This window comes from Leucoraja erinacea, chromosome 33 (assembly GCF_028641065.1).
Source record: "Leucoraja erinacea ecotype New England chromosome 33, Leri_hhj_1, whole genome shotgun sequence".
Classification (NCBI taxonomy): domain Eukaryota; kingdom Metazoa; phylum Chordata; class Chondrichthyes; order Rajiformes; family Rajidae; genus Leucoraja; species Leucoraja erinaceus.
This window is the reverse complement of record NC_073409.1, coordinates 6188313-6210698: the sequence shown is the minus strand read 5'-3', so window position 1 is coordinate 6210698 and position 22386 is coordinate 6188313. Positions and strand designations below refer to the sequence as shown.

Sequence of the window (22386 nt, the reverse complement as noted above, 5' to 3'; positions counted from 1 at the left end):
GGAGGGTCCCGCCCCGAAATGTCATCTGTCCATTCCCTCCACATATGCTACCTGACCTGCTGAGGCCCTCCAGCACTTCGTCCTAATGCCTGAATGTTTTGGCAAAATCTCAGTCTTCGGGATTTTAATTGGGGCAGAAGTCATTTGGCTGAAATACTAAAGAAGGAATTTGTCAAACCCAATTCTCTGGTCAAGTGCCAATTTTGCAAATCTCCATTTGAATTGAGGTCCGTTGATTGGTAAACAAAAACGCCTGAAAAGAAATTAAAAATTCTAGTCAGGACACAAAATAGCAGATTGAGACGTCTGTGACCCATGAAGGCATTTCCCTTAAATATTGTCTTCAGTAAGGCAAACTAAAAGTTAGGAAGAGGAACTATGAGCCCCATGGTGTAAAAAAGCCAGTTTTAAGACACGATGATAAGGGAATGAGATTCTCGGCTATATGAACACAATAGCTATCTTTTTCCACCAGTTACATTGATAAAACTGCTTCAAAATGATGCTTTACCTCAAGGTACTTCAAGTCCAAGCTATAGTAAGGGAGGACAAAGTTATCTTGGAAAGGTTTATGACGGAGAAGGCAGTATGTATTCATGGCCATTAATTGCATTGTGTAGCAAAGGCTACAGGGAATTGGCAATTGACCAGGCTTGTAAGACCGGGAGTGGAAACAAGGATTGAAAAGGTTTGTGAATGAAAGTGAGGACAATGAAGTTGATTAGCACGGATACAATACACTTGGAAGTGCAATGCAGCATTGATATACCAGCATGGCATCAAGCCGAGAGAGACTGAATTTAGAGGAGAGATCATTCCAACCATGATCATGTTCCCCGGAATTAAGAGTTGGATAAAGTGAACGCTTGCAGTCTTTTTCCCAGCGTCGTGGATTCTAAAACTAGAGGAGTATAGGCTTAAAGTAAGAGGGGAGATAATTTAAGAAGGAACTTGGGGGCAACATTTTCACTCGGAGGTTAGTCTGTATCTGGAATGAGCTGCCAGAGGAAGCTATAACCGTGGATTCAATTACGATTTATAAAGGACATTTGGACAGATGTATGGATAGGAAGGGATTGGATGGATATGAGCCAAATGCAGGCAAATGGGACTAGCTTGGTGCCAACACGGTTGGCCACAGGGCATGTTTCGTGCTGTATAGCTCTATGACTCTAGGTAATAAGCGATTTAATTTGAATTTTCAAGATATTAGGGGATCTGGAGTGGTAGGATTACAACCATGGCAATCTGGATCCAAAGGACATAGACTAACGTCTGAAGCCAGGTCGTTAACGAATGAAGGTACAAAACACTTTCTACAACCAATGCTGTTAGAAATGTAGAGCCCACTACCGCATATGATGATAGATGCTGAATCAATTGCTAATTTTAAATGTGGTGATTGGTAGAATTGTTATTAGTCAGAGCAATGAATGGATATGGGGGGGGGGGGGGGCGGGGGCTGGCCCAAGGGGTGAAATTGTCAACTTTGGTTTTTGGATTCCTTTGTACTGAGTGGATCGGTGAATCAGTGAAGTTCAACAGAAGAATGGGCATTAGGTGCTCAGGATCTTGTGCTGGGCAGAGTTTTAGAATTGATCAACAATTAGAGGATCATTTATTATGGAGGAGACGAAGGGGAGACACTTCACACATTGACCCACCTATTCCTTTTTTTTATTTATTTTTTTTTATTTTATTTTTATTAGAAGTACGGTAAATTACAATACTACACAACACATATACAATTAGGAAAAAGGGATAGAAGTAAGGAAAGTTTAGTTATGGAGTGTAGGGAAAAGAAAGCCCCGAAAGGAAGTTAGAGAAGGAAGTAAAGTGAGAAAATAGATCCTTCACAACATTATAACCCAACCAAGTCTGTTTTTGTTGTTTTACCTCCCGTTACCAGGTCCTGATACCACATTTGTTTATTTAAATTACTTGCACCTTACACACTTCTATAAGCTAAGATCATCCATTCTTCCAGACCCATATTTGATATCATTTTTATTGTTTTGGGCGCACAGAATTTAAGTAAATCCCATTTAGCCCTTAATTAAATAAATTCTTCTGAAAGAGAGGTTACCTTCCGATATTCCGAAGGCGTTTTATTTTGATCAATTTTGAAAAGTTTTCTCTTAATTTTCATTAAAAGAGAGTGCCATTCTTCTGACACAGGCATTTATCACTGAAACATTAGGGAAGTTAATTTATGAAATAAACTGTATGTTTTAATTGCGATTATTTCGAGACCCAGATTCCCTTATACTTTTACACACTTCTATAAGAAACCATTCAACCCCTCATCATTTACTTTGAAATTATTAGGAAAGGAAAGAGAGGGCATTCTCTTAATTTTCATTAAAAGAGAGCCATTCTCCTACAATCACTAACAAGGTTATTTATGAAATAACTGTACTTAAAGCGCGAGACAGATTTAGCTCTTAAAAACATTCCTCTCCCTGCCCTGCTACATCACTTCACAAACATGTATCTTTTCATGACAGAAGCAAAGTAATTGATGTTAATGTTCAGGCTAGTGACTGTATTAATTGGGTTATTGATGGTGTTACTGCCCTTAAACAAATATCACAGTCTAGACCTGGAATAATGGAAAAAATAATAATCTTAACACGAGCATTGAGTGACACTTTGTTGAGATTACTTCACATGAGATCACACCAAAGATAAAATAGTTAATCCTTCACATAAATTGCAATTATAAGGTCAATTTAACACCAAAATATAAGCTATAAAGTGAAAAATATTTATCCAGCAGAAAAGCATTCAAAACATTGAATATTAATATAGCTATGAATAAATACACTTAATTTATTGCCATGGTTTTATATTACTGAGTCTAAAAACATGAGCTGATTTAGATTTTTTTAAATCCTTTTGCACTAAATTTAAGGCAGAGGCCGAGATAAATATTTCTTGACCAGTACGGGTGTCAGGGGTTTACGGGGAGAGGGCAGGAGAAGGGGGTTAGAAGGGAGAGATACATCTGCCATGATTGAATGGTGGAGTAGACTTGATGGGTCGAAATGCCTCATTCTGCTCCTATAACTTATGAAAATGAAATTTTATTTTTTTTGGATGAATGGTCTCATCATGAACCACCAAAATGTCACCATCTTTCTTAAAAACAATTCCAAAATATCTAATGAGTGTCAAAGGTGCTCGGAAAGGTAAGAGACATTGGTTATTTTAATGAGAAGGGTGATATTGAAGGTGGAAGCGTTAAGATGCAGTTGCCCAGATTTGTCTACAACATGCCAATCGGTGAGATGGCGTCTCTATCTTTGCCGGTAGGAAAGTCCCTCAAGAACCAGAGGACGTAGGTTTAAAGTGAGGGGGAGGGAGGGGAGGGAAGAAGAGAGATTTAATAGGAACGCGAGGGGTAGCTTTTTCACACAAAGGGTGGTGGGTGTATGGAACGAGCCTCCAGCGGAGGTAGTTGAGGCAGGTACTATCGTAACATTCAAGAAACAATTAGGCAGGTACATGGATAGGACAGATGTAGAGGGATATGGGCCAAACGCAGTCAGTTGGGACTATCGTAGATGGGACTTACTGGTCGGTGTCGAACAAGTAGGGCTGAAGGGCCTGTTTCTATGCTGTATGACTCGCTAACTGTAATTGATAATTAGTCGACATACCAGTTAAACAGCTTTGTGGTGTATGAGCTCCAAACTATTGGTGAAAGATCCAACTGATGATGATCTCCTCAATTTCTAATGATGGGCCTTTGTGCGGGGAGCCAAGTTCAAGATAAAGATAACCATTCTGTTCTACAGTTCTCGAGTGATGTTTGTATCAGATAGATACTGAGTAGCTGACTGAAAACTTGCAATCATCTTTGCTAACCATTGAGAATGGTTAGCAAATTGATAAGATATGCATAATGTGGAGATTGGATGAGTTTAATCTAGAGGGGAGATTGCATCCTAGGTCACAGTTTAAAATAGTTGTTTAGTTTTAGGAATACAAAGTGAATACAGGCCTGTCCACTCCGACCATTGGTCACGCTGACACTAGTTCTGTTATCCCACTTTCACATCCACGCTAGAGGCAATTTACACAAGCCAGCTAACCAGGGAATGTGGGAGGAAGCTGGAGTACCCAGAGGAAACATGTTCCCGATGTTGGGGGAGTCCAGAACCAGGGGCCACGGTTTAAGAATAAGCGGTAAGTCATTTAGAACGAAGATGAGGAAAAACTTTTTCACCCAGAGAGTGTGGAATTCTCTGCCTCAGAAGGCGGTGGAGGCCAGTTCTCTAGATACTTTCATGAGAGAGCTAGATAGAGCTCTTAAAGATGGCGGAGTCAAAGGATATGGGGAGAAGGCAGGAACGGAGTACTGAATGTGGATGATCACATTGAATGGCGGTGCTGGCTCGAGGGGCTGAATGGCCTACCTCTGCACCTATTGTCTATTCTCTATAGTCTATTGTCTGTCACATGGAGAATGGAGAAACTCCGCACAAACTCCAGCACCCATGGTCCGGATGGAACTTGAGTCTGTGGCACTACTACTGCGCCACTGCGCCATCCTAAATTACTAATTGTGCATTAGCAACAAAAAAGAGAAACTCACACTACTTATTTGACTGTTGAGCTCGCTACTAGAACCATTGATTATGCTGCTAATCCCATTAAGTCTTCTGTTTCCAATATGCTTTTTCTCTCTTATCTGTTTGGCATCTGGGAGCTGAGATTCGCAGTGAGGCAGCATTAACTTTTAAAAAATGGCCATAAAGTTTTGCAGTGTAGGAATTTTTAGTGCAGCTTTCTTTGACTTTCCTTGTATACAGCCACCCCAGAGCCCACTTCAACCTCCCACTTGTTCAATGGGCTCGATGTCAACTTTTGTTTGCAAGGTTCAAGGTGGAATGCCTCTAAGGGTTTAGTTGTAAAGCTATTACATCCATGGGAAGAATGGAAGGAAATCGCTGCAGTTATTCCATTTTATTGGAAATTAAAAAGAGGATTTCCAGTTCTCTCACACAAAGAATAATTTCCATTTAAACAAAAAAAAAAAGGAAAATGCAAGATGAGTCACGGACCACAGAGGTTCCTGAAACAAGGAAGGGTAACTTGGTATCAAAGCAAGGAAGCACCTGCGTTGCAGTAAGTGTTAGGGCCACTGAGGTTCTAGTCACCTCTCCCATGACACACAAGTCATTCAAATGCTACAAGTCACAGTGGTTTACATCGCACAAAGGCTGAAGTAGTATCTACGCGGAGAGGTTGGACAGACGTGGATTGTTTTCTCCAGAATGCCGCAGGTTAAGAGGAAACCTAATGGAAGTAAGTAAATTTATGCGAGGCATTGAGAGAGTAATTGGTCAGAACCTTTCTCCTCAGGGTGGAAATATCAAAGACTAGAGGGCATAGCTTTGAGGTGAGAGGGACACAGTTTAAAGGACAAGTACGGGGCAGGTTTTTCACACAAGGTGGTGGGTGCCTGGACCACTCTGTCAGGGGTGTTGGTGGAGGCAGTAACAAAAGTAATATTTAAATAGAAAGGTGGGAATGAAGGGATATGGGTCATGTGGAAGCAGCGGAGATTAGTTTAACTTGTCGTCATGTCTAGCATGGACATTTAGGGCTGAAGAGCCTGTACCTGTGCTGTACTGTTCCATGTGCAGGAAGGATCTGCAGATGATAAACTGAAGATAGACCCAAAAAGCTGGAGTAACTCCGCGGGTCAGGCAGCATCTCTGGAGAAAAGGAAATAGGTGACGTTTTGGATCAATACCCTTCTTCAGTCTGAGGAAGTGTCTCGACCTGAAACGTCACCTATTCCTTTTCTCCAGAGATGCTGCCTGACCCGCTGAGTTACCCCCGTGTTTTATGTCTGTACTGTTCTATGGCTGTTTGGGGCCTTGGATGGCGGGAAAGGAAGAGATGAAAGGGCAAGTGTTGCGTCACCTGAGATTGGCAGAGAAACTGCTGTAAGAAGGCTTGGGAGGGAGGATGATTGGGGCAGGGAGTCACTGAGTGAATGGTCAAAGGGGAGGAGAGGGGAGGACTTGTGTGGTATTGGAAGCTCACTCAGTGGCAGAAATTGGGGGCAATAATCTGGTGAATGAAGGGAAACTGGTGTAGTGGAAGGTGAGGATGCCATCTTTGTTCTGTCTGGAGGAGAGGAGGTGAGAGCAGAGGCTCTGGAGATGGACCTCCTGTGTTTTATTTTTCATATTTAACTCCAGCATCTGTGGAGATAATAGAGAACAAGGTTCCTGACACGAATTCCAGCATCTGCAGTAATTTTAGATTCTCTATTTCATGCCAAGTCTGTTTGAAATGATCAAGTGAAGTCCTGCAACTTCTCTGCTGGAAATAATATTCGAAAGATACAATATCCTACTTTGGAGAAGCAAGGAACTGCAGGTGCTGGAATAACTCGGTGGGTCAGGCAGCATCTGTGGAGGGAATGGACAGTTGGCGGGTCATGTCAGGATCCTTTACTACCACCTCCGCAGATGCTGCCTGGCCCACTGAGTTCCTCAACACCTTGATTCTTGCTTAATATCCCACTTTGCTGAGATCTAGGAGCAGAATTAGGCCTTTCAGCCCATTCTGCCATTCAGTCTATTCCGCCATTAAATCATGCCCTCTCAACCCCATTCTCCTGCCCTCTCCCCATAACCCCTGACACCCGTACTAATCAAGGTTTTCAAGGAATCCAGTTTGATTCAATAACTCAAGCCTACTTCCCTGCCCACTCCCCTTCAATGGTCAATAGGTACTTTATTGTCACATGTACCCAGATACAGTGGAATTCTTTGTTTCGCATTCCCACTAATCAATAATTTGTCAATATCCATCTTAAAAAATGTCCATTGACTTGGCCTCCACTGACTTGGCCTGTGCATCATCTCCCCATCACCTGAAGTCGATGTTACTCTGCAGTAAGATACAGTTGCACTGCCTCCCCTGCCCACAGACAATGAGCATGTAAAGTGCACACAGCACTCCGACACCTCTAAGGCAAGGCGCGGCTGGAAAGCGCTGCTTGAAAAGCTCACTGCAGCAGCACCACCATATTACTACCTGTAACAGACAGAAATGAAAACCATTCCACAAGATTCGCTCATTTACTGCAGTCCCATCCAATGCCTGCAGTGTGTGTTATTGACAGCAGTACCATAGGACCATAGAAAATAGCTGCAGGAGTAGACCATTCGGCCCTTCGAGCCAGTGCCGCCATTCAATATAATCATAGCTGATCATCCAAAATCAGTACCCCGTTCCTGCCTTCTCCCCATATCCCTTGATTCCAATAGCCCTAAGAGCTAAATCTAACTTTCTCTGAGCGATGGTAAGTTTTATATCCACCCATTCCAATCATGTCAGGAAAACGCTGCCCTTCTTAAGTTCTTAATTTCCAATGTGTTCATCTCAAATTGTGATTCATGTTTATACCCTGACCTGGTCTTGGAGAAGTCAATGTGCTGTTTGGTTCTGTTATAAGTATTGGTTCATTAATGTCACCTATACCAAAATACAGTGAGAAGCTTTTGTTTGCTTGCTAACCAGTCAAATCCGATAATACTCTACATGAATATGGGCAGCACCAGTGATCCCCGAATATTAACGGGATATGCGGAGATCGCTGTGGTAGAGTTGCTGCCTTACAGCGCTTGTAGCGCCAGAGACCCGGGTTCAATCCCCACGTGTGATGTAGGGAGTTTGTACATTCTCCCTGTGACCGCGTGGTCTTCGGTTTCCTCCCACACTCCAAAGACGTGCAGGTTTGCAGGTAAATTGGCTCGGTAAATGTAAAAATTGTCCCTAGTGTGTGTAGGATAGTGTTAATATGCGGGGATCGCTGGTCGGCGTGGAGCCAGTGGGTTGAAGGGCCTGTTTCTGAGCTGTACCTTTAAATGAAATGAAACTAAATGAATATAATCAAGCCAAATACAAGTGTAATAGGTAGTGCCCAAAGAGAAAAATAACCAAGGGCATGAATATAGGTTTGCAGCATTGTCACATCACATCTAGAGTCATAGTGTCTGTCATACAGTGTGGAAACAGGCCCTTCGGCCCAACTTGCCCACACCAACCAACATGCCCCATCTACACTAGTCCCACCTGCCTGCATTTGGCCCATATCCCTCTAAAACTATCCACTCCATGTACCTGTTTTTTTTAATACAGAGGAAAAAAATCCATCACCTGCAATGAGGTAGGTTGGAAGATCGGGTCAATACTCTAGTTTATGGGAGGACCATTCGGTACTCTGGTAACAGCGGGGAAGAAGCTGTTCCTGAATCTGGTGCAACACTATCAAGTAGATTGAGTATAATCATTGCTGGGCAATGATAAGCGTACATGAGTTATCAAAAAGGTTTTTAATTAAAAGGAACAGTGTGTGTATATATAGCAGTGAACACTGATTAATGGATACCACGTTCAAAAACAGCTTCAATTATGTGTAATGGATGTGGAATTTCTGAAAACAAGTTTAGCAGGCATGCAGAAAAATCTCAAGGGATTATCCAAATTTGGACATGGCCATTGTTCAAAGGCTCAGCAACGATCACTGTGCCAACAGCAATGCTGATTTTTGCATTCGCACGAATATATCTTCTTTTCACTGATGAGTAGACCACGTTCACTGGGATTCAGGTGATCTCACTGAGACACACAAGGTTCTAGGATGGATTGATGGGGTAGACTCCGAAACACTCTGTCCTCTGGCCTACGGTCTGGTCTCAAGTATCGGGGACATGGTCTGAGCATTTTATCGGGATGCAACACAGCATGTTTGCACTAGTGGGAGAGTCTACGACTGGAGGTCAGAGCCTCAGAATTAAAGGACCTTCTTGTAGGAAGGAGATGAGGAGACATTTCTGTAGTCCGAGGGCGGTGAATCTGTGGAATTATTTGCCGCAGAAGGCTGTGGAGGCCAAGTCAGTGGATATTTTTAAGGCGAGATAGATAGTACGGGGGTTGGAGGTTATGGGGAGAAGGCAGGAGAATGGGGCAAGGAGAGATTGATCAGCCAAGATTTAATGGCAGAGTATTGTATTCAATTTTGTATTCAATTTATTGTCATTATCTCATAAGAGACAACAAAATGGATTTCCCTTACAGTCAAGTAACATAAAAATAAATAATAAATAAATACAAAATAAAAAAAATATATATATATATATTGATGGGCCGAATGGCCTCATTCTACTCCTATCCCTTATGATCTATTGAACAGCAGACAGAAGACAACTGGATATATTTATGAAGGAAAAGAAAAGCTGGGGTTGGGGATCATGTAACCTCCAAAACAGCTAGTGGAAATATAATAGTTCACATAGACTACATATTTTGAGATATTATTTTGGTTGAAAACTAAAATGTTAATTACCCAGTTTTAATCTCTTGTCTCTGATCGGTCCCAGCATTGACGGTATAAAACTGATGATAGAACATTGAGGACAAAATAAATGTTGTAGTATGACAATGCCCTGCAGCTCCATATAAAAGAGACGTATTTAGTGTACTGAGAGACTGTTGTGGGAAAAAAGCCACAAGCCAGGGTACTGTCCAATTCACCTCTGCCCCATTGCGAACATCGGACTTTGTCTATGGAACTGGTTCGCTACAAAGTTGAGAACTATATTCTGCACTCTGTACCTTCCCCTTTGTTCTACCTATGTGCCTGATTGTATTTAGGTGTTGTATTATCTGATCCAATTGAATAGCATAAAAGGTAGACAAAAATGCTGGAGAAACTCAGCGAGTGAGGCAGCATCTATGGAGTGAAGGAATGGGTGACGTTTCGGGTCGAGACACTTCTTCAGACTGATGTGGGGTTGGGGGGGCGGGAAGAAGAAAAAGGAAGAGGCGGAGACAGTAGGCTGTGGGAGAGCTGGGAAGGGGAGGGGAAGGAGGGAGAAAGCAAGGACTACCTGAAATTGGAGGTCAACATTCATACCGCTGGGGTGTAAACTACCCAAGCGAAATATGAGGTGCTGCTCCTCCAATTTGAATAGCATGTAAAGCAAAGCTAATCATAAGTTATAGGGGCAGAATTAGGTCATTCGGCACATCAAGTCAACTCTGCCATTCAATCACGGCTGATCTATTTTCCCTCTGAACTACATTCTCCTGCCTTCTCCCCATAACCCCGGACACCCCTTTTCACAGTACCCCAGTAATAATAAGCCTAAACGTAAATAATTGTTAGTGCTAAAGCTATGGGACACACACAGGCAAATGACACTAGTCCAGTTTGCCAACTTGGTCAGCATGGACAATGCAGGCCGAAAGGCCTCCTTCCATGACGAACAGCTCTATGACTATCCATTGCAATGACATAGTTGCAGCTGAGAATACTTGTACATTTCGAGGAGTTTATAATTAAAGCCTAGTAAATAATCTTTATTAAAAGCAGATGCCTAATAATAGGCTGGAAGGCTATCGTTACAAGGAATCAAGTCCCTTTTCGCCCAGAATATAAAGGATACCGACATTATGCAATGATAATGAAACATGTGGTGGGCTTTTATGGTACACTACTTCAATTATTTTCCAATAATTGTTGACTATTTGGGTAGCCAACCATGAATTTTGCAAGTGAGTTCAGGTGTCGAGAAGATCATTTGCCAGATTGGATAAGTCTCTGAAAATGTTTTTTTAGGAAAAGACATAAAATGCTGGAGTAACTCAGCGGGCCAGGCAGCATCTCTAGAGAACGTAGATCTGTGATGTTTCTCCATGTTCTCCAGAGATGCTGCCTGACCCGTTGAGTTACTCCAGCACTTTGTGTCTTTTTTTTGTAAACCAGGATCTGCAGTTCCTTGTTTGGTCTGAAAGTGTGATCTGCTGCCACATCTTCATGTGCACCGTCTGTTCTTGTTTCACTGATATCCTCTACGACATCCACCCATGTTCTCGGGTGAGGTCTCATCTTCCCTTCAGACTTTCTTAAAAATAGATGTTGCTGAGATTTTGTTTTTATTAACTAAATATTTCAAAAGGTATGATCACAGCTCAAAGATACAAGTACTCTCTCATGTTGCAGTTGTATAAGATGTTGATGAGACCACATTTGAAGTTCAGTTCTGGGCACCATGTTATAAGAAAGATGTCGTCAAAATAGAAAGGGTGCAGAGATTTATGAGAATGTTGCCAGGACTCGAGGGCCTGAACTATAGGGAGAGGTTGAGCAGGCTTGAAATCTATTCCTTGGAGCGCAGGAGGATGAGGGGTAATCTTATAGAGGTGTTCAAAATCATAAGAGGAATAGGTTGGGTAGACACACAGAGTCTCTTGCCCAAAGTAGTGGAATAGAGAAGCAGAGGGCATAGGTTTAAGATGATGGGGGAAAGATTGAATAGGAACCTGAGGGGTAACCTTTTCACACGATGAATGGCAGGTACTATCACAACATTTAAGAAACAGTTAGACAGGTACATGGATAGGACAGGTCTAGAGGGATACGGGCCAAAAGCAGGCAGGTGGGACTAATGTAGATGGGACATGCTGGCCGTTGTGGGGGGGTTGGGCAGAAGGGCCTGGACGGATGTGGGGGAGGGGGTAAAGGGACAGGTGCTATCTCCTGCTGTTACGGGGGAAAGTACCTGGGGAGGGGATGGTGTGGGTGGGAAGGGGTGAGTGAACCAAGGAGCTGTGGTAGGGGTGGTCTCTCTGGAAGGCGGAAAGTGCTGGGGATAGTAAGATGTGGCTGGTGATGGGATCGCGATGGAGGTGACGGAAATGTCGGAGAGTGGTGTGTTGGAGGCAGAGGGCCAGTGAGGACCACGGCAACTCTATCCTGTATCTTCCAGTCCATCAATTCAATTATATCCTCACACTATCCATCAGAGTTTCAACCTACACCAGATGAGAGCAGAGGATCCCAATACTGTCACACAAAGCACTTCCAATGGTAGTCACTATCAGCCCTCTGTAATAGAAGATGTCCGTGCAACGGTCCAAAAATTATTCAACTTAATGTTCAAGTCGTATATTCTCATGTTATATAAATCCACCATTGCTAAATGGTGTGGGCGGCTTTAGTTAAAGGTCTGCGGCTCAGGATGTGGAGTGGACTCTATCAAGCCTGTACTTAGAAACAAATCAGTGTCAGATGAGTGTGTTATTGACTTCCTTTGCACAAACTGGAATGAAACAAGCTAGCTCTTCACATTGGCAATTTATACATTAACCCACTAAATCACGAGTTCCAGCTTAAATGAGTTCCTCCCTGCTGAATATCAAAATAGAGTTTGGAGACAAAAGTTTACCAGGTTGTAGTAGACAGAAGTTGCACATTCTTGAGTTATTTTCGAGATACAACATGTAAAAAGGCCCTTCGACCCACTGAGTCCACGCTGACCACCGATCACCCATTCACACTAGTTCCCTCTTATTCCACGCACTCATGCACTCCCTACACACTAGGGGTAGTTTACAGTAGGGGTAGTATAAATGCATTTTGTTGTCTCTGTACTGTACACTGACAATGACAATTAAAATTGAATCTGAATCTGAATCTGACAGGGACCCATTAACCTACAAACCCGCACATTTTTGGGATGTTGAGGGGTCCGGAGCACCCGGAGGAAACCCATGTGCTCGCAGGGTGAACGTGCACACTCCACACAGACAGCAGCTGAGGTCAGGATCGAACACTGGGTCTCTGGCGCTGTGAGGCAGCAACTCCATCCACTGCACCACTGTGCTGCCCTAGTCATTGCCAAAAAACTTGATTACGTTTCTGTGCCGAGCAGGGCGCCAAATTAAACTAATCTCCTCTGTATTTGTACAGGGTCTTGGTGAGACCACACCTGGAGTATTGCGTACGGTTTTGGTCTCCAAATCTGAGGAAGGAAATTATTGCCAGAGAAGGTTCACCAGACTGATTCCTGGGATGTCAGGACTGTCTTATGAAGAAAGACTGGATAGACTGTGTTTATACTCTCTAGAATTTAGGAGATTGAGAGGGGATCTTATGAAACTTACAAAATTCTTAAGGGGTTGGACATGCAGGAGATTGTTCCCGCTTAGGGAAGTCCAGGACTAGGGGTCAGCTTAAGGATAAGGGGGAAATCCTTTGATGAGAAGAACTTTTTTCACGCAGAGAGTGGTGAATCTCAGGAACTCTCTGCCACAGAGGGTAGTTGAGGCCAGTTCATTGGCTATATTTAAGAGGGAGTTAGATGTGGCCCTTGTGGCTAAGGGGTCATATGGAGAGAAAAACGGGATACTGAGTTGGATGATCAGCCATGATCATATTGAATGGCGGTGCAGGCTCGAAGGGGAATGCGCCCTACCTGCACCTAATTAAACTATGTTTCTATGTTTCTCTGTATTCACGTGATTTGTATCAAAAAAACTCTCCTTAGTGCCACTAGTGTATCTGCCTCCACCACCACCCCAGGCAACGTGTTCCACGCCCCCACCATCTATGTGTGGATAAAAAAAATTGCCCCTACACATCTCCTTTAAACTTTGCCCCTCTCACCTTAAAGTTATGCCCTCTAGAATTTGCCATTCCCACCCTGGGAAAAACATTCCGTCTCTCCTCTCAATGTTTTATATACTTCTATCAGCCTCCCTTCAGCCTCTGATGCAACAGAGAAAGCAACCCACGTGTGTTCAACCTCTCCTAGTAGCTCATAACCTCTAATCTAGGCAGCATCCTGGTAAATCTCTTCTGCACCCTCTCCCAAGCCTCCATATCCTCCCTGTAATGGGGCAACCAAAACTGCACACAATACTCCAAATGTGGTCTAATCCAAAGTCTTACAGACATGATTAGGACAATTTTAGAGGGGTAAGGGCCAAACGCAGGAAAATGGGCTTCAGCTTGGATGAGACATCTTGGTCCAGCATGGATGACTTGGGCCAAAGGGTCTGTTTACATGCTGTATGATTCGATGACACAATCTGTAAGTCAAGCCTCTGTATTTAGCACACAACGTTTCGTGTGGGATTGCAATAACACATGGAAACTGTCCCAGCCATGGAATTAACAGAGCCTCGTATAATAGGGTATCCAATGTGTGTAAAAGGCAGCATTCTGCTTTCCAACTCGATTTAATCAGTAATGAAATGACATGCTGTGGGCCAATTTTAAATTAAATCGTCGGCTTGCAGGTCTGTGTGGCTCGAAATAATATGACGGCTCATGATATGTCTGGGCAGTGACAGCTATGGAGTGCCTGATGCATTACAAAGCAAATCTGATTTCTCAGACACTCTTTTAGTCAAGGTTTCCTAATTGATCCTGATCTCTCAGTGGGTGTTACCATCTAGCTGTCGTGAGTTTAGTTTGTAACAATAATCCTCGTGTATAACATGGAGAGGCAAGTTGCAAATGCCTTCCTCCTTACCCTGGCCCTGACGATGTGAGTAGAACTTGTATTGTTAATACCCATTCATGGTCTCGCACAAAAGGCGGTAGAAACATAGAAACAGAAAAATAAGTGCAGGAGTCGGCCATTCGGCCCTTCGGGCCAGCACCTACATTCATGGCTGGTCATCTAAAATCAGAACCCCATTCCTGCTTTCTCCCCATATCCCTTGAATCTGTTAGCCCAAAGGGCTAAATCTAAATCTCTCTTGAAAACATCCAGTGAATTGGCTGCCACTGCCTTCTGTGGCAAAGAATACCGCAGATTCACAACTCTCTGGGTGAAAATGTTTTTCCTCAACTCAGTCCTAAGATGGGTGCGCCCTAGTGCAAGAAACATCAACCGAAGGTGGACTTCACACAATGTGTTGTCAAGGACCAGGCAGTCTCTTTGTTAAAACCCAGGCAATGTTCTTGTAGTTAACGCCTTACCTCTTCAAGCAGGTAATTCCCCAGAGTTAGATATATCTCTTAGGGCTAACGGAACCAAGGGATATGGGGAGAAAGCAGGAACGGGGTACTGATTTTGGATGATCAGCCATGATCATATTGAATGGCGGTGCTGGCTCCAATGGGCCAAATGGCCTACTCCTGCACCTATTTTCTATGTTTCTAAGATGGAGAATTTTTTTTGGTAAGAGCGCCGAGAGGATTTACGAGGATGTTGCCAGGACCTGGGAGGTTGTGCTGTAGGGAGAGGTTAGGCAGGCTAGGATGAGGGTGTTCTTATTGAGGTGATAAGATCATGAGGGGAATATGATCATGAGTGGGTAGATGCACAGAGTCTTTTACCCGGGGGAGGGGAATCGAGAACCAGAGTACATGGGTTTAAGGTGAGGGGGGTACGATTTAATAGGAACCCAATGGACAACTTTTTTTACACAAAGGGTGGTAGATGATAACAAAATTCTTAAGGGGTTGGACAGGCTAGATGCAGGAAGATTGTTCCCGATGTTAGGGAAGTCCAGGACAAGGGGTCACAGCTTAAGGATAAGGGGGAAATCCTTTAAAACCGAGATGAGAAGAACTTTTTTCACACAGAGAGTGGTGAATCTCTGGAACTCTCTGCCACAGAGGGTAGTTGAGGCCAGTTCATTGGCTATATTTAAGAGGCAGTTAGATGTGGCCCTTGTGGCTAAGGGGATCAGGGGGTATGGAGAGAAGGCAGGTACGGGATACTGAGTTGGATGATCAGCCATGATCATATCGAATGGCGGTGCAGGCTCGAAGGGCCGAATGGCCTACTCCTGCACCTAATGTCTATGTTTCTATGTTTCTATATTGTAGAGGTGTATAAAACATGAGGGGATGGCACAGTGGTACAGCAGTAGAGTTGCTGCCTTACAGAGGCCAGGGTTCAATCCCGACTACGGGTTCTTGTTGTATGGAATTTGTACGTTCTCCCTGTGACCCATGTGGGTTTTCTCCGGGTGCTCCAGTTTCCTCCCACACTCCAAAGACATACATGTTTGCAGGTTAATTGTCTTTGGTAAAGATTGTAAATTGTCCCTAGTGTGTAGGATGGTGCTGGGGTATGGGCCAGCACGGACTCGGTGGGCCGAAGAGCCTGTTTCCATGCTGTATCCCTAAACTAAACCTATAGCCACAGGGCTGGCAATCGGAGGGAAACACAATTATTACCCCCTCCCGAATAACCAATTGTCAACACATTTCAGCATCTTATCCCCAACTGCCCCCATTTGCTCTACCAAGATATGTTCATATTGCCTGTAGCTGTTATTCCCTTCCAACTCATTGCCATGATTAGTGTTTAAGAAGGCTGGTGCAGATGCTGGAAAATCGAAGGTGGACAAAAATGCTGCAGAAACTCAGCGGATGAGGCAGCATCTATGGAGCGAAGGAAAGAGGTGACGTTTCGGGTCGAGACCCTTCTTCAGACTGATGTGAGGGTGGGGGGGGGGGGGGGGGGGGGGGGCGGAAGAAGAAAGGAAGATTTCCTTTCCTCACATCAGTCTGAAGAAGGGTCTCACCATAATTAGCGTAGTAGGTTTAGTGCTTTCTAGATATTGTCCCTACTGTTTAGGATAGAACTAGTGTATGGGTGATCGCTGGCCGGCGCAGAGTCAGTGGGCCGAAGGGCCTGTTTCCGCACTGTATCCCTAAAGTTTAAACTCTTTGCCATGGTTAGTACTATACAGTGATGGGAAGTGGGGAGTTTGACTGGTTCACTCTCTGGCTCTGGTTGACCGTCTGATGACCCGTCCACTCCCCTGGCCTCCCTGCTCTCTACATTTATCCTGAGGTTCATTCACTTTGTATTTACATCAGTCCTTGCTCCTCCGTCTCTCTGCACTGACCTCGGCCTCAACTGCTGTCTCTGTCACTATTGCCTTCGCTCAGATGCTGTATCCATTTATTTTTCTAATAGCAGGCTCTGGTTAGAACAACCACTTAATCCAGACCTTATGCTGGTGGGAGAGCTAGATAATTAACATTGTTTAGAAGCGGCAGCATTTAATACGGCATTAAGAATTAACATTAGCAGTGCTGCCAGAGAGGGAGATTCCGCCTGGGTCAGTGGCATCAGTGGGACATATTCGGACAGGATTTAATTATTAGAACATAGAGCGGCACAGTGCAGGAGCAGGCCCTTCGGCCCATGATATCTGTGTCCAACATGGCTCCTGCATTACAGAGTAAAGAATCCAAGTCTGTCCAGCCTCTCCCTGTAACCATCCCCCCCCCCCCCTAATACAGACACAAAATGCTGGAGTAACTCAGCGGATCAGTCAGCATCTCTGGAGAAAAGGAATAGGAGATGTTTCAAGTTGGAACCCTTCTTCTGAAGATGTGTTCAGACCTGAAATGTCACCTATTCCTTTTCTCCAGAGATGCTGCCTGACCCGCCGAGTTACTCCAGCATTTTGTGTTTATCTTCGGTATAAGCCAGGGTGTAGGACAGTTCCTTCCTACACCCCCTAGTACAGGCATCATTCTTGTAAACGTCCTCTGCACCCTCACCAAAACCTGTTGTACACGCTGCCATTTCCAATATTTGAGCACATAATCCACTGAAACAACGCTCTTTGCCATACATCATTTACAGCGTAGAAATGGGCCCTTCAACCCACCGAGTCCACACCAACCATCAATTACCCGTGCACACTATGTTTATGTTATCCCATTCCCCACATTCCCTGAGCTTTGACAGCACTGGGCCTCTACTCGCTGGAGTTTAGAAGGTTGAGGTGGGACCTCATTGAAACTTACAGAATAATGAAAGGCATAGGTAGAGTGGATGTGGGAAGGATGTTTCCACTGGTGGGAGAGTCTAGGACCCGAGGACGTAGCCTCAAAATTAAAGGGCGCTCTTTTAGAAGGGAGGTGAGGAGGAACTTCTTTATTCAGATGGTAGTTAATCTGTGGAACTCATTGCCACAGAGGGCTGTGGAGGCCAAGTCAGTGGATATTTTTAATGCAGAGCTAGACAAATTCTTGATTAGAACGGGTGTCAAGGGTTATAGGGAGAAGGCAGGAAAATGGGATTAGGAGGCAGAGATCAGCCATGATTGAAATGTGGAGTAGACCCGATGGGCCGAATGGCCTAATTCTACTCCTATAACCTGTGAACAAACTAGGGGTAATTTACAGAGGGCAATTAACATGCAAACCCACGTGTCTTTGGGTTATGGAAGGAAACCGGAGCACCCGAAGAAAACCCACTCGGTCATAGGGTGAACGGGCAAAATCTACAGAGACAGCGCCCGTAGTCAGGATCTGAACCTGGTTTCTTTGAAGCAGTCAGGCTACTGACCCTTGCAACTGCTCCAATCCAACCCAAAATTATGTTGCCTTGAGGCTCGAGAGAAACTTGCTGTGAAACCACATTTGCTATTGGTTTTGGTTCACTGTTGTCACATGCAACGAGATACAGTGGAAAAACCTTGCATGCACGCTCTCCGGTGAAATCATACCATAAGCAAGACAGAGAGGAAAATGATTTGAAGATGGAGAGAAATAAAGAGAGTGGAGAATGAGAGCAGGGATATTACCAGTGGGATCCAACAGTCTGTTCCGTAGAAAACCCACACCTCCAGATCCAAGAACAGTTTCTTCCCAGCTGTTATCAGGCAACTGAATCGTCCTACCACAACCAGTGAGCAGCGCTGAACTACTAACTACCTCATTGGTGACCCTCAGATTATGCTTGATAGGACTTGGCTACCTTCACTTTGCACTAAGTGTTATTCCCTTTATTTATACAGTAGGTGGAGCAATTATAATCATGTATTGTCTTTCCGCTGACTGATAGCACGCAACAAAAGCTTTTCACTGTACCTCGGTATATGTAAACTGAACTGATGTTGTGGTGGAAGTCAATGTAACCATACGATTGCCTCAAGGAAATCCTTTGTGATCAATGTTATTTTGTCTATATTTTCACAGCGGGGACGGAAACCTTTAACTCCAAAAGCTTGGCCCTGCAAGCTCAGAAGAAGATCCTCACCAAAATGGCCACCAAGGCAGTGGCTAACATGCTCATCGACGACACGAGCAGTGACATTCTGGACGAGTTGTACAAAGTGGCCAGAGAGTACACAAACGACAAGAAAGAAGCCCACAAGATCTTGAAGGATTTGATCAAGATCGCTTTAAAGATAGGGATCCTCTACCGAAACAACCAGTTCAACCAAGAGGAGGTGGAGATCGTGGATAAGTTCAAGAAGAAGTTAAACCAGGCGGCCATGACAGCGGTCAGTTTTTACGAGGTCGAGTTCACGTTTGACAGAACCGTTATGGCCGAGCTGCTGAAGGAATGCAAGGACTTGTTGCACGAACTGATCGAACGCCACCTCACCCCCAAGTCTCACGGTCGCATCGATCACGTCTTCAGACTCTTTGGCGACACGGAATTCCTGACGGACTTGTACAATCCCGACGGCACGTACAAAGAGTCGCTACAGAAAATCTGTCGGGGTGTCAACAAACTGCTCGACGAAGGGATAGTCTGAACTCGGCAGCCCCCCCGGATCAGGAGGGCATTCGAGGTGTTGCTGATCTGCACAGAACATCCATTCGCCATTTTCATTCACCACTTCCACTGTTTGACCTGGGTGCCACAGTGATTCCTTTTGTCTGACTGTTACACTGTAGGTGTTTGCATTTAAATACAAACCAGTTTGTGATTCAAATCTGTTGCTTGTGAGAAAGAGTAAACAATCTGCTGTGCCAATGTACGTTGAAGAGCTTTTGTTAAATTGCTTTTCCACTTGCACACATTGAGATGCTTTGAGTACTGCTGTCTCCAGAATCCAAGGTGTATTCCAGCACAGTAACCCGATTTATTGTTGGAAAATGTATTATGGAAACTCAAATGATCTATGGAATAATGGCCTATTAATTCTGAAAATACAACAATTTAGGCCAACAGCTGTCATTAGCTGGGTTCAACAGAATTGAGTGGCACAGTGACGCAGCTGGTAGAGCTGCTACCTCACAGTGCCAGAGACCCAACTCCAAACCCGACCTCGGCTGCTGTCTTTGTGGAGTTTGCACGTTCTCCCCGTGACCGCCTGGGTTTCCTCCCACCTCTCAAAGACGTGTGGGTTTGTAGTTTAATTGGCTACTGTCAAATCGCCCTTGGTGTGTAGGGAGTGGAAGCAAAAGTGGGATAAATTAGAACTAGTGTGAAGGGGTGATCAAAGGTCAGTGTGGTGTCAGTGGGCCAAAGGGCATGTTTCCATGCTGCATCTCTACACAGAATTGAGAAAACATAAGTCTATTGTGCCTACTACGCTGGTTATCCTGTGCTGCTCACTGTCCCATATTTTTCTAATCATTTTCCATTAAAGTTTCCCTTTACAAATATTTATACTGTTGCTTTTTAAATGCTATTATAGATGGTGCTTCTGGTAAAATGTTGAAATCCGCAGGCCACGGTTGGAGCGTCGATCCCAGGCAAGGGATCGCAGGCTCCGCTGGTAAGTCAGTCTCAATGTCAGTCTCGAGCAAGGCCGCCAGCTCCACGATGTTTGGGCGCAGAGCGGCCGGAGATACGATCGCATCTTCAGCAAGGCACGAGATTGAGAAAAATGTTTCCTCAGACCCCCCCACCACCCACATAAAATAAACCAGAGAACAGTAACACCTACTTTCTAAAACACACTAAAAATAACGAAGAAGACGAAAAGACAGACCGTTGGCGAGGCTGCCATCGCCACTGCACCACCTGGTGGAATATAGAGAGGATGTTTCCTTAGTAGTGGGAGAATCTAGAACCAGAGGGAATAGCCTCAGAATAAAAGGTCGCACCTTCAGAATGGAGATGAGGAGGAATTTCTTTAGCTAAAGTGAGTGTTTCTTTGGCACAGAAGGAGGTCAGGACACCAAGAGCTGGAGCAACTCAGCGAGTCAGGCAGCATCTCAGGAGGACATGACTAGGTGGCATTTCAGGTCTGGATCCTTCCCCAGACTGAAGAAGGATCCCACCATGAAACGTCACCTATCCATATTCACCTGAGATGCTGCCTGACCCGCTGAGTTACTCCAGCACTTGGTGCCTTTTTCTTCGTAAACAAGCAGCTGGAGCTCCTTGCGACTCCAAAGTTAAGAACAATTTTTTGGCAGCAGTCCTCTTTGGAATGTCCAGAGGATGTGAACAGTATTGTATTAATGAAAACCCCTTCCTTAAACATAACTGTTATTCACTCTGAATAAACGACTTCAGGAAACACATTGCAATCACCAACTGAATAATTAGTTGGTTTACCTTCATGGGCACTGGATCTTTCACAAATGTTTTTATAATTATAGATACTCACTTGGGGATTTGATATTTTTCTGCACTTGTTAAATTCTTCATTTATTTTTTTTCCCCATTAGATGCCATTCGATTTGCTTGTTGCATGGGTTGTTCTAAGTTATAGAGGTACAATGTGCCCAATAGTTTCGTGAGAAGGCCAAATGTTCTGCAATTGACTTTTGATTAGGTCTTCCAATAAATTTGAACATCTGGTTATCATCACACTAAATCCCAGACATGTACCATCACGTTTAAATAAAGTATAGCTGTACACAATTAAGCATAAAGCAGATTTTAATCACCAAACCTTTCATAGTTCAGTGTGAACAGAGATGATCATAAGATCAACAGAATTAGGCCATTCGGCCCATGAAGTCTACTCCGCCATTCAATCATGGCTGATCTATCTCTCCTTCCTAAACCACATCCTCTCCATAACTCCTGACACCCATACTAATCAAGAATGATTGCACACCGAACTGGTCTTCAACTTCTTGACAATCAGGAGATGTGACAAGGCTTGATAAATGGGCTGCAGTGAGATGTAATCAGGGATGTTTATATCAAAGACAGTTTAAGAGACATTTGGACAGGTACGTAGATAGGATAGGTTTAGAGGGCTATGGGCTAAGCATGGCCAGGGGAGATTAGTGTTGATGGGGCACATTGGGCGGCATGGGCAAGTTGGGCCAAAGGGCCTGTTTCCAGTGTATGACACTGACTTCATGCAGTTTTTTGGATGAGGTGGTACTGCCAATCACACCGGGACATTGAAAAGACCAGACTCTGCCTTTGCCAGTCGAGTTTGAAGATAATCATGTTATTGGCAAAGAACATTTTATTTAAAGGAAAGATTTGTTCAAATAGAACTTACTCCAACCATTTCTTGTGCTGAATATTATTTTCCTACATTGCGAATGACTCACCGTATGACTCACAGTTGTGTAGGTCTTTGAACTGTTTCCTCCAGTCAACAATGACTGCCTGTATCTTTGATAACTCCACTGCCATTTTCAATTGGCAATGGAATGAGAGCTTGCTCACCTCCTGCCAGCGAGTTGTTGAGGTTTCAGTGCTCTTTACATCTTTCTTTTCTTTAGGTCCTCAGTTTTCTGCAGGTGACATCCAAGATCAGGAACATCTTCTCCCTAACAACCAACAGGCTGTTGTACACCACAAGCACCAACAAAACTTTGAATTGTCTTAGTTGCACTCGGGACTTCCAGCTTTTTTTTTGCTTCACACTAATAAT

General features: G+C 44.0%; 1 protein-coding gene across 3 annotated transcripts in view; it reads left to right on the top strand.

The window, feature by feature from the left end:
- tnfaip8l3 (tumor necrosis factor, alpha-induced protein 8-like 3) overlaps nt 1–20200 on the top strand; it is a 31802-nt gene extending 11602 nt beyond the window's left edge. For 2 of the 3 annotated variants that reach the window (XM_055661111.1, XM_055661113.1), the window contains exon 2: nt 18779–20200. In XM_055661111.1, coding sequence (XP_055517086.1) covers nt 18779–19344 — 566 coding nt within the window. In that variant the 3' untranslated portion in view covers nt 19345–20200. Of the gene's footprint in view, nt 1–5163; nt 5314–18778 lie in introns of those variants that run through there. The other variant, XM_055661112.1, reaches the window with a different exon arrangement.
- Nucleotides 20201–22386: the final 2186 nt, after the last annotated feature.